General features: G+C 43.0%; 1 protein-coding gene and 1 long non-coding RNA gene across 4 annotated transcripts in view; one reads left to right on the plus strand and one right to left on the minus strand.

Annotated features, from left to right (window-relative positions):
- Nucleotides 1–17,879, minus strand: part of PON1 (paraoxonase 1) — a 58,624-nt gene that overhangs the window by 17,641 nt on the left and 23,104 nt on the right. For both annotated transcript variants that reach the window (XM_055589760.1, XM_055589759.1), the window contains exons 2-4: nt 6,075–6,145; nt 4,525–4,580; nt 2,813–2,981 (exon numbers count right to left, since the gene is read on the minus strand). In XM_055589760.1, the coding sequence (XP_055445735.1) occupies nt 2,813–2,981; nt 4,525–4,580; nt 6,075–6,138 (289 nt within the window). In that variant the 5' untranslated portion in view covers nt 6,139–6,145. The remainder of the gene's footprint in view (nt 1–2,812; nt 2,982–4,524; nt 4,581–6,074; nt 6,146–17,879) is intronic.
- LOC129658910 (uncharacterized) overlaps nt 15,438–17,879 on the plus strand; it is an 86,900-nt gene continuing 84,458 nt past the window's right edge. Inside the window, exons 1-2 of one of the 2 annotated variants that reach the window (XR_008717578.1) lie at nt 15,438–15,561; nt 15,689–15,801. This is a non-coding gene — a long non-coding RNA (uncharacterized LOC129658910). Of the gene's footprint in view, nt 15,562–15,667; nt 15,802–17,879 lie in introns of those variants that run through there. The other variant, XR_008717577.1, reaches the window with a different exon arrangement.

Genomic DNA, 17,879 nt, shown 5'->3' on the forward strand with positions numbered 1-17,879 from the left:
GAGACTTCCCATTAGGCCCCCTGCCAAGCAGATGTTTATTTTAATTGGTGTTAAGTGCTACAGAAGGAAAATAAAACCAGATAAAGGGATGCAGAGTAATGAGATGTCTTGTCCATGGGAGTCAGGCAAGTTCTGAGAAGATGATGCTAAAGCAGGTACTGAAATGAAATGAGAGACTGAACTATATGAATATCTGGGGACAGGGTGTTCTAGGCGGAAGAAAGAGAATGTGCAAAGGGCCTGAGGCAGGAGCTTAGCTGGAGGTTGTAGTTGGAGTAGATGTGAATGAAAGAGTGGGAGGATTAAAGCCATAGACATAGGACTCCAGGTTAGTCTTGTAGGGCTTAGCATGAGGCTCCAGGGCTTACTTACAGGGGCTTTCAACCAAAGAGTATACGACTGTGGGTATAGCAGTAATCCAGGCAGGTGGAAAGAAGGGCTAGATCAGGAGGACGCTGCTTCCCTCCACACGCCTGGATTAGTGCTATACCCGCAGCCATGTTACTCCTTGGCTGAAAGCCCCTGTGAGTAAGCCGTGGAGCCTTACCCTACTGACAGGAAAAGGCAGGAAAGGATATGAGAGGGATTTGACAGGAAGTACCAAAAGTCCCTGATGATGGCTGAGGAATATGGGAAGTGGAAATCGACCCTAAGTGAGGATTAAAACCCAGATTCATGTTTTGTGCAGCAGAATCTACCTCTAGGAATGTATCATAAGCAGTCACAGGAGCTGCATAAGATGTTTATTCTGGCATTCGTTTTCACTGAGCATAAAGGTGGGAACAGGCTCGATATCCACCAACAGATGAACTATATAATGGTTCTCCCATGCCACAGAATTCCAAACAGCCATTACAGAGCAGCTCTGGAGGCACTGTCGGGGAAGGAATCCATGATGCAGTGTTTAATGCAAAAGTAATGCATATGAGGACCTGTATAATATTTATGTGGTTATTTTCCCTTCTTAATTCAAAAGAGCATGCACACACCCCACATCCTATTTCTTTGCACTTACAATATTTTAAAAATAAAATAGAATGTTAATCAATGGGTGAAGAGATGACTGGAAGGGAAATACATATGTATGTATGTAAATTTTAATAGATATATATATGGAAGAAGGGAAGTCATATGGAGTAAACATGAAAAAGGAAGATAAGAGGATAAGATTTACTTTTTAACATTTTGAGTTTAATTTGGCTGTAGGTGTTGTGTTAGTCGCTCAGTTGTGTCCGACTCTTTGTGACCCCAAGGACTGTAGCCCACCAGGCTCCTCTGTCCATGGGACTCTCCAGGCAAGAATACTGGAGTGCGTAGCCATTCCCTTCTCCAGGGGATCTTCCTGACCCAGGGATTGAACCTGGGTCTCCCAAATTGCAGGCAGATTCTTGACTGTCTGAGCCACCAGGGACGCCTGTGGCTGTAGGAGAGGAACCCAGATAGAAATAGCTGGTGAGCTGAAGGGAGGGGACAGAAGAGCTGATTAAAATAATAATAATAATCCACTTTGGAGGGTGTTTACCTAGACAGCAGACACAGCTAGAGTTGTGACATGGCTGGCCTTTTTGAAATAGAGAAAGTAAGGAGGAGGTGAAAGACCAGTCCTTTGGGGAATGTTCAGAGAATTCGAAATGAGTGGCAACATAATGAAGAGGGTGGAAAAGCTGCAGCAGGATCAGAGTGAGAACAGATGAGTGTGTCGGAGTATCAGGGAGAGGAGATCGCCTAGAAGGAACAAGTGCATGAGTGCTGAGTTGCGTCAGTCATGACCAACTCACTGCGACCCTATGGATGAAGCCCACCGGGCTCCTCTGTCCATGGGATTCTCCAGGCAAGAATACTTGAATGGGTTGCCATTCTCTTCTCCAGGGGATCTTTCCAACCCGTGTAGCGAACCCGGGTCTCCTGAGGGTCCTGCACTATAGGCAGATTCTTTACCACTGAGTGGCCAACAGTATAAAATAAGAGTGAAGGAAGGAGGGGAAGAGTTGTGAGAGAGAGTTTCTTAATAAGGACACTGCTGATGGCTTTCAAGGCAGCAATTTTAGTCCCCCCTTGCAGAAAAGTCTGCAAGGACCAAGGAAGGGATTGTCTGATTGGAGGCCATGGGGATAGGCGTGGTTCTCAACCCTGGTCTCACGTTCTTAACTGCTGGAGAGCTTGTAACAAGCACTACCACTCAAGCCTCCCTCAGACCAACTGAATCAAAATATCTGGGGCTGGGGCCTGGGCATCAGGCTTTTTAAAACTCTCCAGGTGCTTGTGGGCACAACCAGGGTTGAGAATTAATGTAGAGACCAAGGCAATGGCTGCAAAAAGAAGGGAAGAAATCAGATGAAAGCATAATGGATGGGGCAATTTGTCAAACTGTGGAGAGACTGTTTGAAGACAAACGAAGGAACCAGTGGGCATTGAAGGTGACTGGCGGCGGGTCTGTAGGTTGCAGGTGTCTTACGTTAGAGCGATCTGTTGTTGTAAACACCTGGATCTGTATAATTGTTTAAAATGGAAAGACTCATTCCTATTAGGGTTGAATATTATCACTATGGTAATTATAGGGATTATGTGAATGTTAAAATTCACATATTTTAAAAAATTAGGTGCTTTGCAAACCTCAAGTATTTTAGCATTCTCAAGCATTTACATGGTTATGTTATGTTTAATTCACATAGGAGGTAAGTTTAAAACCCAGAGTGAGAGCATTATTCATGACTGTACTTTAATTGGATGAAAAGAAATATTCATTCATTAACATTTTTTCTGTTTTTTTTTTTAATTTGGTTTTATTTTTAATAGACATTGAATTCATTACCTTCATCTGTGAATGTGCTAATGCCATGAGGGTTAAATGAAGACGCATCAAAGTTACTTCCAGTCATCTTCAATTCCAACACTGTAGGATCCTCTTCGTTCAGGTCCATCAGCAGTATTTTTCCAGGCTTATCAGGTTCAAAGCTTTTTACTCCAGGATATTGTAATCCCTTATAAAATAACAGAGGAGAAAACATAGGCACTTTACAAATACTTCAAATGCTGATGGAGGTGGGAGACAGCACATGGGTTCACACTGTCTGGTTCAGGCTGCAAGCCACATGGCAAGCCTGTTAGCTGGCTTGTGCAAGCGGCCCTTGGGGGTCTTTGGAAGTCACATGCTCCCAGGCAACCCCACATAATGGGCACAGACCCTTCCATCACCAGCTGCAAAGCATCTGTGTTGAATATCACAGCTACCAACCCATGATGACAATTAAAAAAAAAAAAAGGAAGAGCAGACCAAAGAGGCATTTACTAATAAGCTTCAGTAATATAAGCAAGGAACATAGACGAACTCGGGTTATGGATCGTCCCCTGGCAGATTTCATGGAAGCATCTTAGAAACAAAGATTTAGGGTTAGGGTCTAATAACTCCAGGGGGCAACTCCTTCCTTAGCTTGAAGGTAGAACAGCACAGCTACTATTTGTTTTAGATAGTGGGGTCCTATGTAAGATTTCGGAGAAGGCAATGGCACCCCACTCCAGTACTCTTGCCTGGAAAATCCCATGGATGGAGGAGCGTGGTAGGCTGCAGTCCATGGGGTCGCTAAGAGTCGGACACTACTGAGTGACTTCACTCTCACTTTTCACTTTCATGCATTGGAGAAGGAAATGGCAACCCACTCCAGTGTTCTTGCCTGGAGAATCCCAGGGACGGGGGAGCCTGGTGGGCTGCCATCTATGGGATCACATGGAGTCGGACACAACTGGAGCGACTTAGCAGCAGCAGCAGCATGTAAGATTTAATGGAAATTTATATCCTGTTGCTTTAAAAAAAAGTTTGTAAGACACCTCTTCAGAGGACGATCAGTCTTCATAGGAGAAAACTGGATTAAATAAATTACAACAGGCAGCAAAGGATTTTCAGTGGCTGGATGACTTGAATACTGTATTCTATCAATTCTGTTATCCTTCATTAGGGTGATGGCTTTTGTTTTTGAGCTATATATCATCTACCACAATGATCTGTATGCAGGAGAGTTTCACAACACGGGGGCTTTTCTTTCCAAAAGTTTGGAAATTGTGGCATGACCTACTAACATTTTAAAATTAAAAGGCTTATTCCAAAAAGTGTAAAAAGAAGGATTAAAATCTAAATGATATGTGAGGGGGAACATACACAGACACACACACAGACACAGACACACACACACACTCAAGTCAGCAGATATTTGACTACACTGCTTACGTTCTTCAAGGAACAGACAGATGAATGCGAAGCCATTCTTGAACTCATTGGACTCAAATTGTCACAGTGGAAGATAAGGGAATACAGGAGCTCAGTGTACCCACAGGAATACAAACATGCATAGAACACATATGATCATAATCGTTATACCAGTATGAATGCGTACACAGGTTGTTTTTTGAACCATATCACTGCTCGTTTGATTCAAAGATGGGCATTGGTATAAAGAAGGCTGAAATGAAAGGCAAGCTGGTGGTCCTAGAAAATGGTTCAGAGCACAGGAAATGAAAGGCAACGCTTACGGCACTAATGAAAGCGAGTCCATTAGGAAGTATCTCCAGGTCTTCAGCGCCAGTTTCTTCAAAAAAAGAGTACAGACAGCACAGATTGTTAGGACCGTTGTGGGAAGTTAGGGGGCCTTGTCTTCATCACTCCCAACTTGAAAATGGGGCTATATATTTAGTTCTTCTTAGATAGGTTCAGAATAAATCATTCTTTCCTTTATTTATTCAAACTGATTCATATGATTATTTAAAAATTAAGAGATTCATATAATAAAGTGTATTTAAAACTTACACTTAATATATTTGTTTTAAGTTTATGAACTAGAACTTTTTCCTCAGAGTCTGAAATCTCTTAAAGTTTATGGAAATTCACTAAATGTACAAAAGGTATAGTAATTTGAAAATAGCTTGCAATTTTTAAAGACACAGAGTAAACTCCCCATATATGTTGACACCTAATCATTCCAAATCAAATAAACTCTTTGAAAACCCCTATTGGAAACATAAGCAAATTTCAAATGCTTTGGTTAAAGTGAGGATACATTTCATATTCTGAATATGCCTTTACAAACATTAATAAATAACTCACCAAGTTAGTTATGCTTTAAATACATGTAAATTTTTTGAATTTCAATCTCAAGACATATGTGATTTTTTACTTGGTATTAATTTTAGTGGAGATATTCATTTTACAGATATCCAGTGATATTTAATATCAATATCATGCTTGTTTTCTAGAAAAAAAGATTGCAATATAAGATACCTGACCAAGCTAATTGATGCTATCTGCATAAAATCATGTGGTCCAGCCTTTCTAACCTCAACTGAGATAAATGATTCTAAAAAAACAAACCCTCAAGCATAACAAAAGCATGAATGTCAAACAAGTTGTTTTCAAATAACAAAGCTGGTTGGTTGAAACCAGATGGGGACTTGAGTCCTCCAACCCTCCCTGTTGGCTGTCTACCAGCTTCTGTTACCCCGTCCTTTTTATCTTTGCTGAGGGGCCTGCCTCCCACAAAGGAGGCCCCCTAATTACTTTCCCAGCTTCCTTTGCAGCTAGGGCACCAGCCTGTTGTCTAGCTCTGACTAATGAGATCTGAGGGGAAAGCTACTGAGACCTCTGGGAAAACTTTGCCTCCCAGATATTAAAAGAGAAATGCATAAGGAGAAAGCCTGTGGTAATGGCAAAGGTGTTGGAGGCCTTTATAAACATTTACCCTTTACTCATTACTCTGTCTCCTTCTGTGCTTCCTCTGCCATCTGCTCAGGTTATATTACCATAAAATCAAACGCTTCCTGACCACTGTTTCTGCTAAGTGAACCAAACAAAAACAAATAATAAAAAGCGGTCAAACCCCTTGATGACAGGTTGGTAGAGTTGAAGGTCAAGTAATCTGGTATTTACAACTCACTACTGACTTGATAATACTCTCCTGGCTAGTAGTTTTATTTTTGAACAGAATTAAATAGGTGTATTAATCAAATAACTCACAAGGTAATACTTCAAGTGGAGTATTATCAGATACTTACGTATTTAATAATACTTCCTCCTCTCAAATGCTTACCTATTCCTTTTATTAATTTACAGTTAGGAAGTTCTACCGATTTTACTTCTCGGGAAGTGTTCATTCTTGCTCTGGAAGAGAGGAAAAAAAAAAGGAATAAAATATGCATAAAACTATCCAGAAATTTAACTAAGTTGCAAAAGTAAGTAGCCAGTAAAATTCTCCTTAACTGTACTTTGCCTGGGTTTCAACCCCAGGGTTAGTGGTCCCTGAAACCTGAGCGATTCTATCAGACCAGGCCTGAGTGAGACACACAGGGCCCCTGGGCACAATGTTTAGCGTATATTTAGCAGAGGAGGGTAGATGTGCTGTGTGCTCAGTCGTGTCCGACTCTCTGTGACCCCATGGACTGTAGCCCACCAGGCTCCTCTGTCATGGAATTCTCCAGGCAAGAATACTGGAGTGGGTTGCCATCGCCTTCTCCAGGGGCTCTTCCTGACTCAGGGATTGAACCTGCATCTTCTGGGTCTCCTGTTGGCAGGTGGCTTCTTTACCACTACACAACCTGGGAAGCCCTGGGTGGATACACAAAGATGTGCAGTGTCCTCTTCTGGGCTCAGTGCCCTCTTCTGGGCTCAGTGCCCTTTGGCAGAACAGGAACTATTTCATTAACCATGTCAGGAGCCCTAAGTGGACGTTCAGGTTAAATAACAACCTGGGTCCAATTGATTCCATTTGATGTTTTAGGGCTGCTGACAAATAGGCCTTCTCCCCATCTGCCCGGTGTGGCCCCAAAGCTTGGACTGGGCACCTGATTTCAGGTGTGTTACTTGAAAAATGCAGGTGTGCTTAAAGGATTTATAGCTTCAGAAAATCCTACCCAAGGCCAGCATATTTAAAGGCATCACGCGCACACATGCGCGCACACACACACGCACACACACAGCACACACACGCACGCACGCACGCACAAAAGTAAAGTGTAAAACATAAACTTCCTGGGGAACATCTGAGTGAAGGACCAAGGGAAAAAGAACAGCTGTGAGAAGGAGGCACCAGCAGGCTGCTTCCACACGTAGCACAGAGCTGTTGAGTTGTTGACGTGGCATTTGAAAGAAAAGGACCACAACATTAGCTCAGCCAAGAGACTTACACAATAAACATTTTTTTTTTTTTTTGAGCACTAAGGATAGTGTGCTGCAGTTCATGGAGTCGAAAAGAGTCCAACACTACTTAGTGATTGAACAAGGACAACAATGATACAATATAGTCAGAGTGAGTAGCAATGCTTATCCAAGCAGCCCTAGAAATCTTATTTGGCTAAAGATAGTCAGGAGGAGAAGTCTCTCACTTGCCTTACTGATAATTTCCTCTCATAGAAGGAAGATGATGGGTGAAGGGGTGACTAGACACTTTGAATAAAATTATTAACAACCTGGTATAAAATAATATGACTTTGGAGGTGACTGATCTTCCATCTTTTCATTCAGGAAAAGTGTAGCACGTTCCCACTAGGCCTAATAGCTAGCATTTTCACCCTCTAATAGGGTCTGAGCTTAAGAGGCTAGCAGTGAGCTCTAGAAATCAGCTTTGTTAAAGTGCCACAGTGCATTATTAGCATGCAGTAGAGATCTTCCAGTCCGAATGCTACAGACCCAGAGGTGAATGCACAGATGAGGGAAGCCTGGCTGCAAGGAGAGGCTGGTCCCTGAATGATGGACATGAACTTGGAAAGCAGACTCCAAAGGCAAGTTGGGATCTGCCTCCATGACTGAGAAACGAAAAGGTATTCCAACAATGGAAATTTGACATTATAGTCACAAAAGTTTGCAGTAAAGAAAGAAAAGGGAAAGTTTGGAGCTTTATCAACTTTTCAGACTAAGACCCACATTAGGAAAAGCATTTTATTTGGTGGAAACACACAGCACACACATACACACATACCTGAAACAAAGTTCGTGAAAGGATACTTCCCCTAATCAATGTGATACATTCTTAATGTTTCTGTTCAATTCTGTTTCATTTATTTAAAGATACTGATAATACAAAAAAACCCGACAAATATTGGTGAGGGTTTGGGAAAAAAAGGAACACTATTTCAGATGTTCAAGCTGGTTTTAGAAAAGGCAGAGGAATCAGAAATCAAATTGCCAACATCCGCTGGATCATGGAAAAAGCAAGAGAGTTCCAGAAAAACATCTATTTCTGCTTTATTGACTATGCCAAAGCCTTTGACTGTGTGGATCACAATAAACTGTGGAAAATTCTGACAGAGATGAGAATACCACACCTGCCTCTTGAGAAATCTGTATGCAGGTCAGGAAGCAACAGTTAGAACTGGACATGGAACAACAGACTGGTTCCAAATAGGAAAAGGAGTCTGTCAAGGCTGTATATTGTCACCCTGCTTATTTAACTTATATGCAGAGTATATCATGAGAAACACTGGGCTAGAAGAAGCACAAGCTGGAATCAAGATTGCCAGGAGAAATATCAATAACCTCAGATATGGAGATGACACCACTCTTATGGCAGAAAGTGAAGAGGAACTAAAAAGCCTCTTGATGCAAGTGAAAGAGGAGAGTGAAAAAGTTGGCTTAAAGCTCAACATTCAGAAAACTAAGATCATGGCATCCATTCCCATCACTTCATGGCAAATAGATGGGTAAACATGGCTGACTTTATTTTTCTGGGCTCCAAAATCACTGCAGATGGTGACTGCAGCCATGAAATTAAAAGACACTTACTCCTTGGAAGAAAAGTTATGACCAACCTAGACAGCATATTAAAAAGCAGAGTCATTACTTTGCCAACAAAGGTCTGTCTAGTCAAGGCTATGGTTTTTCCAGTGGTCATGTATGGATGTGAGAGTTGGACTATAAAGAAAGCTGAGCACTGAAGAATTGATGCTTTTGAACTGTGGTGTTGGAGAAGACTCTTGAGAATCCCTTGGACTGCAAGGAGATCCAACCAGTCCGTCCTAAAGGATATCAGTCCTGGGTGTTCATTGGAAGGAATGATGTTGAAGCTGAAACTCCAATACTTTGGCCACCTGATGCAAAGAGCTGACTCATTTGAAAAGACCCTGATGCAGGGAAAGATTGAGGGCAGGAGGAGAAAGGGACGACAGAGGATGAGATGGTTGGATGGCATCACCGACTCAATGGACATGGGTTTGGGTGGACTCTGGGAGTTGGTGATGGACAGGGAGGCCTGGCGTGCTGCAGTTCATGGGGTCGCAAAGAGTCAGACACAATGACTGAGAGACTGAACTGAACTGATTCCACTGTTGGTGGGAATATAAATTGGTACAGCCACTGTGGAAAACAGTATGGAAGTTCCTCAAAAGACTAAAAGAAGTACCGTATGACCCAGCAATTCCACACTTGCATATATGTACAAAGAAAATGAAAACACTAATTTGAAAAGATATATGCACGTCAGTGTTCATAGCAGCATGATTTACAATAGCCAAGATATAGTCGGGATACGGAAGCAACCTAAGTACACCAACAGATCAGTGGATAAAGATGTGATGTGTATATGTGTGTGTGCATGTATGAATTTTACACGGTCATAGAAAACTAATGAAATTTTGCCATTTTCAACAACATAGATGGAGCTGGAAGGTATTAGGCTTAGTGAAATGTCAGGCAGAGAAAGACAAATACTGTATATTATCACTTATATGTGGAATCTAAGAAATAAATGAATGAATATAACAAGAGAGAAACCGACTCACAGATACAGAGAACAAACTAGTGGTTACCAATAGGAGAGGGAAGTGGGGAGGGGCAATGTAAGGGTAGAAGATTAAGAGGTACCAACTGTTATATATAAGATAAATAAGCTACAAGAATATATTGTACAGCACAGAGAACATAGCCAATATTTTATAACTATAAATGGAGTATAACCTATAAAATATTGAAACACTATGCTGTATACATGAAAGACTAATATAATATCGTAAACCAACTATATGCTAGTCGCTCAGTCATGTCCGACTCTTTGTGACCCCGTGGATTGTAGCCCACAAGGCTCCTCTGTTCATGGAGGTGAGAATACTGGAGTGGGTTGCTATTTCCTCCTCCAAGGGCTCTTCCCACCCCAGGTATCAAACCTGGATCTCCCACAATGCGGGCAGATTCTTTACCATCTGAGTCACCAGGGAAGCTATACTTTAATTTTAAAAATAATAAAACAAAAATAAATAAATAAGGGCTGATCATACTTTACTAAATTGATTTTGTGATCCACCATTTGAAAACATAGCTTTATAGAAAGCTTAGTGAATATGTACAGAGTGCCCCAGAGAACTAAAAAGGCAGGTACAAGCGGTCATAATCAAGGACACAAAGAGTGACACAGAAGAAGAGAGTCGATGACAAGCCATCAGTGAGTGTGTGAAGACTTGAGGAAAATGCCAAGGATAGCCATATTAGCTTTTTAGAGTCAAAATCACACAGGAAGAAGAGGCTCCCTGGCTTGCAAGGTTCAGTAAGAGTGATGTGTTCACAGAGGACAGACAAAAGCAGAAATGATTAGCCTCTATTCTTACTCAGGTTTCTCTCTCATGGAAAAGGCAGAATAATCAGAGCTAAAGGGAGCCAATTGTAGATAAGGAGGCATTAAGTCGGCACCCAGCTGCTTTTGGTTCAAATTTGTGGCCATGTGTGGGTGCTAAGTCTCTGTGTGACCCCATAGACTGTAGCTTGCCAGGCTCCTCTGTCCATGGGATTCTCCAGGCAAGAATACTGGAGTGGGTTGCCATTCCCTTCTCCAGGGCATCTGCCTGACCCAAGGATTGAACCCGAGTCTCATGTCTCTTGCGTTGGCAGGAGGGTTCTTCACCACTAGTGCCGCCTGGGAAGCCCAAATCTCACAGACTAATCATTGTTACTGTAGTTCAGGGACTTCAAGTACTCTGCTTTAATCCTCAAACATCTCCCTGAGGTACTGTTTTCCCTATTTTACAGGTGACGAAGATTAAGTGGCTTTTCAAGTCTACAAAATTATGAAGTGGCTGAGCTGGGGTTGGAACCCAAGTATGAATTCAGAGATCACACTCAGTCCTCTGTCTAGCAAAATTTACCGGTATTACCGCTTCCAAAAAGCTGAAAGAAATGCCAAAAGACAGCTCACATTGTGTTACTATAACCCAGCTCATGTTTTTCTATTTTACTTTCAATTATCAGGAAATATCTTGTCAAGGGCTTAAGTCCAAATGTTCCATGTCTAAAGGTGTGTCGCTGATTAATAAGCTGCTGAAGTCTGGCCAGAAATCACATACTCCCTGCTATGAATTGTTCTTTGCAAATACATGCCAGCTCCTTACAAAAGAAAGTGAGGATCTTTAGCTTTGGATTAAGAAATTCATTCTAGAACTTTCCTTGGGGCCATATATATCCTCACCAGTCTATCTTGAGCCACTGCACACTCCTCATTCTTCAATATTTCCTATTGGGACTTCAGCCCAGTTCAGTTCAGTCGCTCAGTCGTGTCTGACTCTTTCCAACCCCATGAATTGCAGCACGCCAGGCCTCCCTGTCCATCACCAACTCCCGGAGTTCACTCAAACTCACGTCCATCAAGTCAGTGATGCCATCCAGCCATCTCATCCTGTCGTCCCCTTCTCCTCCTGCCCCCAATTCCTCCCAGCATTGGGACTTACTATCCTTAAAAAGGATGGAATTTAAATTTTTTTATGATTTTACTTGTTTGTTTTATCTTTTTGCTGGGTCTTTGTTGCTCTTCAGGCTTTTTTCTAGTTGCAGCAAGCGTGGGCTACTCCCTAGTTGCGGTGTGTGGGCTTCTCATTATGGTGGCTTCTCTTGTTGTAGAGCACGGGTCCCAGGGTGCGATGGCTTTAGTGGTTGCAGCACAAAGTCTCCGTAGTTGTGGCTCCCAGGCTCTAGAGCACAGGCTCAACAGCTGTGGTGCACAGGCTTAGTTGCTCCACGACATGTGGCATCTTCCCACTCAGATCAAGGATCAAACCCATGTCTCCTGCGCTGGCAGGCAGATTCTTACCACTGAGCCACCAGGGAAGCCTGGGAATTTGGATTTGAAATCAGGTGCCATGACAGCAAGAATCCTTTTCTCTACATCACTTTCTCTCCTTTCACTTGCTCATGCAAGTTTTCCCTCCAGCTCATCCTTCCTGCTAATCCACCTGGAAGTTTCCTACTCATGACCAGTCTGCAACTCCTCCTGATCTTTCGTGATAGGATTAGTAACCCCTTCATTTATCCTCACAAATCTTCACATATACATCTACAGAGTCTCTTTCCATATTGTTTCATGGTAATCAGCTTGTAGTCTCATTGCTAACACTAAATTCTGAAATTTGTGACTGAATACTGCCTCCTATTCTGTCCTGTGACTTTGCACAAGTGCACAGAGCTCAAGTGAAAAAAAAGTATTTGGTAGATGTCTGCCAAATTGTTTTGTGGAATTAGCAGGCTAGTGCATTAGGTGGAGAAGATGATTTTGGTTGCATTGATAGAGGAGGACCAGTGAATTATTTGTTCTTATCCTAGGGTCTCAGTGAGGTCCTACCGCAGCATATATTCAAATTTCACTCATTTAGTAGATCATTCATAGGTAGATTTTTGAGATAGCATGTGGCAATAATAAAAATTAACATTTACAGAGTATCTTTCATGGGCCAGATTTTATACATATACCTACTGTGATAGGTATTATAAGCCTATAATATGTAGGTGGAGAAACAGGCTCAAAATGGTAAAGTTGAGGCAGGCTGACACCAGGGACTCTTTGCTACAATGCTTCCACCTGGACAAACATCTTCCAGAGCAACAGAGGGACTAAACTATAAGGGACTAAAAAGAACTGTATACATAGGCAGTTGGAACAAATGATCAACAATATGATACAAAAAGGACCAAAAATCCAACAGCCACGTAAAAGTTGTCGGAGCAAAAGTAGGGTACTGCACATGATCCCTACACACAGTTCCATCAAGCAGGTCGGCCAACCACCCAGGCCACCCCTGTGGCCTGACCCCTGGATAGGCACCTACCCTCACCCCATTTAAGGGACCAGATTGCTCCCCAGTCAAGGAGCAAGCAAGGAAACCTGTTATGTGTTTTTACTCCCTGTGCTGCAGCACGAGTCCCCAAAAAAACCTTGCCTAAATTTCTCCTCTGACCTGTTATCAATTTCTGTCGATTAAAAAGCCCAAGAATCCAGGTCAGTAACAAAGTGACCTGAAAGCTGCAGAACTGAGGTCCAGCCCAGGTCTGCTGGAATCCTCCACTATCCTTTTCCCATTAGAGTGTGTTGCCTGGAGTGGGCACCAGGGTAGCAGAAATATTAACACTATTAATAAATGCTAGCTTTGCTGTTTCCTTGTAATAAAGAGTTTCACATGTTCAGTTCAGTTCAGTTCAGTCCTTCAGTCGTGTCCCACTCTTTGCAACCCCATGAACTGCAGCACACCAGGCCTTCCTGTCCATCACCAACTCCCAGAGTTCACTCAAACTCACATCCATCGAGTAGGTGAGGCCATCCAACCATCTCATCCTCTGTCATCCCCTTCTCCAGCTGCCCCCAATCCATCCCAGCATTGGGGTCTTTTCCAACAAGTCAACTCTTCGAATGAGGTGGCCAAAGTATTTGAGTTTCAGCTTCAAAATCAGTCTTTCCAATGAACACCCAGGACTCATCTCCTTTAGGATGGACTGGTTGGATCTCCCTGCAGTCCAAGGGACTCTCAAGAGCCTTCTCCAACACCACAGTTCAAAAGCATCAATTCTTCGGCACTCAGCTTTCTTCACAGTCCAACTCTCACATCCATACATGACCACTGGAAAAACCATAGCCTTGACTAGATGGACCTTTGTTGGCAAAGTAATATCTTTGCTTTTCAATATGCTATCTAGGTTGGTCATAACTTTCCTTCCAAACGGTAAGTGTCTTTTAATTTCATGGCTGCAATCACCATCTGCAGTGATTTTGGAGCCCAAAAAATTAAAGTTTGTCACTGTTTCCACTGCTTCTCTTCTTTTCACAGCTATTTGGTTTCCCTTGTGGCTCAGCTGGTTTCACGTGTTGCTGCTGCTGCTGCTAAGTCACTTCAGTCATGTCCGACTCTGTGTGACCCCATTCAGTTCAGTCGTTCAGTTATGTCCGACTCTTTGCGACCCCATGAATTGCAGCACACTGGGCCTCCCTGTCCATCACCAACTCCCAGAGTTCACTGAGACTCACGTCCATTGAGTCAGTGATGCCATCCAGCCATCTCATCCTCTGTCATCCCCTTCTCCTCCTGCCCCTAATCCCTCTCAGCATCAGAGTCTTTTCCAATGAGTCAACTCTTTGCATGAGGTGGCCAAAGGACTGGAGTTTCAGCTTTAACATCATTCCTTCCAAAGAACAGCCAGGGCTGATCTCCTTTAGAATGGACTGGTTGGATCTCCTTGCAGTCCAAGGGACTCTCAAGAGTCTTCTCCAACACCACAGTTCAAAAGCATCAATTCTTTGGTGCTCAGCTTTCTTCACAGTCCAACTCTCATATCCATACATGACCACTGGAAAAACCATAGCCTTGACTAAATGGACAGTTATGTCCTGCTAAATTGCTTCAGTCGTGTCGGACTCTTTGTAACCCTAGGGATGGTAGGCCCCAGGCTCCTCTGTCCATGGGATTTTCCAGGCAAGAATACTGGAGTGGGTTGCCATTTCCTCCTCCAGGGTATCTTCCTAACCTAGAGATTGAACCCGTGTCTCTTAAGTCTCCTGCATTTGGGAGGCTGGTGCTGCTGCTGCTGCTGCGTCACTTCAGTCGTGTCCGACTCTGTGCGACCCCATAGATGGCAACCCACTAGGCTCCTCTGTCCCTGGGATTCTCCAGGCAAGAGTACTGGAGTGGGTTGCCATTGCCTTCTCCAATGCATGAAAGTGAAAAGTGAAAGTGAAGTCGCTCAGTCGTGCCCGACTCTTCGCAACCCCATGGACTGCAGCCTACCAGGCTTCTTAGTTCATGGGATTTTCCAGGCCAGAGTACTGGAGTAGGTTGCCATTGCCTTCTCCGATTTGGGAGGCTAGCGCCACCAACTTAAGAAATGAGGAAGTTGCCCTAGAGATGCATGTTAACATTCCATACACCAGGGGGCACTGTTTACATCGTCGTTCACTGGAAGTGCAGTGCGCCTGCGTAGTGAGCACACTGTAATACCTCTGCGGCCGTCGGCACAGATGGGTGGGAAAGACTATAATCCAAGGGAGCTCCCTTATTTCCTTCCTCTGTGCTGCTGTCACCTCAGAAGCATCTGGGAACCCCTCAAGACACATCTAGTATCCGTCCACAAGATCCGTCCAGCTCCAGGACTATAGAACTTCTTGTGAACCTGCCTTACTCCCATACGCCACATCTCTGAGGGAAAAAAAGTTGAATCTCCTCTGACGATTCACCTCGACCTTGCTGCTGGTCTCAGCATATAATATTTTCCCTTCTCTCCCTTGGACAGATTCATGGTTTTCTCTGAAATTCAGAGACCTTATCTCTAAAATGGGGGTAAAGGTAATTTACTGATCCTCTAGGCTGTCTTTATCTGGTTCTAAGTTGGGGCGGGGAGCGCCTGCAGGATTTGAATGTCCTTTAGAAACCGCACACCTCAGGTGGAAATTCGACCACAATCTTGCCTCAGGTGGGACAGGAGCCCAGGTGAACCTCATGTGAGACTCCAACCCCCAGTCTTCTGACTGAAACCGTGCACCTAGTCTCGGGACTTAATGAAGTTCAGGAGAGGCAAAGTGAAAGGTAAGAAGTGGATTTATTAATATCCTTTGTAAAGAAGTTGCCGGGCAATGGGGCGTGAGAGGATGGTCGTGTCTCAGATTTCAGGCGAGCTCCTGAGATGGTCTGCCAAGTGAGGGTGCTTGGCGCTGGGCAGGAAAGACGGCAAGAGCGAGCCAGAGTAAAGGGAGGAGACACACAAGACTGAGACAGAAAGCAGGCGTCTTGGAGGAGAAACACGCTGACTTCCTGGCAATTTCCCTTCCTCCCCCATCTGAGCTGCTTGAAGGCTCGACACCATCTTCCATCCCCATAACCACCCATCCTCCTGTTGTTTAGTTGCTAAGTCATATCTGATTCTGCAACCCCCACGGATTGTAGCCCGCCAGGCTCCTCTGTCTATGGGATTACCCAGGCAAAAATACTGGAGTGGGTTTCCATTCCCTTTTCCATGTCATCCTCTCCACCAGACATCAAAACTGCATCTCTTGCATCTCCTGCATTGACAGATGGATTCTTTAGCACTGAACCACCCATCCTCCCAGCTGCACATTATTCCTACTCTGCTCTCTGTTCTAGCCCTCTTTTTCATTCAAAAACCATAGGTTCACCCCATGGCCACTTTCTTTCTCTTCTCAGCCATCTGATTACAACAAGAAGTTAAAGGACTGAGGCTCCCTCCCCACGTGCTGGACCCAGGTGGTGAAAGTAAAACAGGGAGTTCTCACTCCAAACCAGACCTGGTCTTCCCACTGCAGCATCCCCATGGCAAAGTGGTTCTGGGAGGCGCCTAATCACAGGCAAGGCTACCAAGGGGACTTGCAGACACTGACATTATGTTAAGCTATGACCATAGAGTGCTTTGGTCCCTTCAGACAAATCACAGTCAGGCTTGGGGGGTCCAGAAACCTGCTGCCCAAGGCCAGACCTCAACTTCTGTTGAAATTTAAGTCTTGGTGCAAATCAATGATATAGAATAATTGGTCTCAAACTGTATCCCAGAGAGTTATACAGGTGGTACCAAGAAAGGGAGTAAAGAATGTGGGCAAATAAGTCTGTGAAATGACAAACCAAAATCATTTTCTGTATTTTGTTACTGAAGGACTTTTCAAAGTGTTCAGTGTGCCAGAATGCACTGTCAGTCTCCAGGAAAAGGCTATAATAGACATTTCCCAAATGTACTTTGTCTAGGGAACCTATTTTTTTATAGAGCATGTTTTGTGACTTGTGTGCGTTCCAAGGAACAAACTTGGGGAAATATTAATGCTGGCTCAAATAAGCTAAGACTTCATGTTGATAGAGAAACTTTTTAGGGTAGCAGCAGTAAAGCTATATTTTATGTATGTATGTGTATATATGCATTATATATACACACATATATAATGTATTTACATACATGTATTAATATTATATATAATGCATAATGTTATAAGTATATATTCTTCTTTGACAACAAATAGTATCATGGTTAGTGAAAATCCACAAACTATAATTTTTACATGATTAAAAGTCCCAAATCACTGTCCGTTTCTTACTTTTTTCTAAATTTGTGATTCCAAAAGTAACCAACAATTAGAAAAGAAAATCCCAATATTTACAAAAATCTATTCTGAATCAATGTATGTACGTTTCTAAACAGTCAACAGGGTCATATGATCTTTTTCCAAAAGTCCAAAATGTTCAGTTTGATTTTTAGTAATGTTTTACTTCAAAGTCAATAACAAGGTATGATTGATTAATCGTTTGGATTAGGATGATCTCTAGACATTGAACCCCTATTAAAAATTTATTATGAAACTACTGACACTTTCTTAGAAAAGTTTTCCCCCTTGTATAGTAATTAAAATTTTATAAAACCTTTAAGGGAAGCAGAACACTTCTAAGCAGGGCACTTTTCCCTTTAAGGGAAGCAGGACACATTTATTAAATACTTACTATATCCCAAGCACATTGTTAGGTGCTTCTTATATGAGGTTTTGGTGACACAGTAGCCAAGACACACTGATATTCATGAAAAATAAATGTGAGAGAGATCCTACAATGGAAGGGGCACAGCAAGAACCCAGGACATCAAGGTCTCTCCTCTAACCCCTGACACATCT

Source organism: Bubalus kerabau, chromosome 8 (genome assembly GCF_029407905.1).
Source record: "Bubalus kerabau isolate K-KA32 ecotype Philippines breed swamp buffalo chromosome 8, PCC_UOA_SB_1v2, whole genome shotgun sequence".
NCBI classification, from domain to species: domain Eukaryota; kingdom Metazoa; phylum Chordata; class Mammalia; order Artiodactyla; family Bovidae; genus Bubalus; species Bubalus kerabau.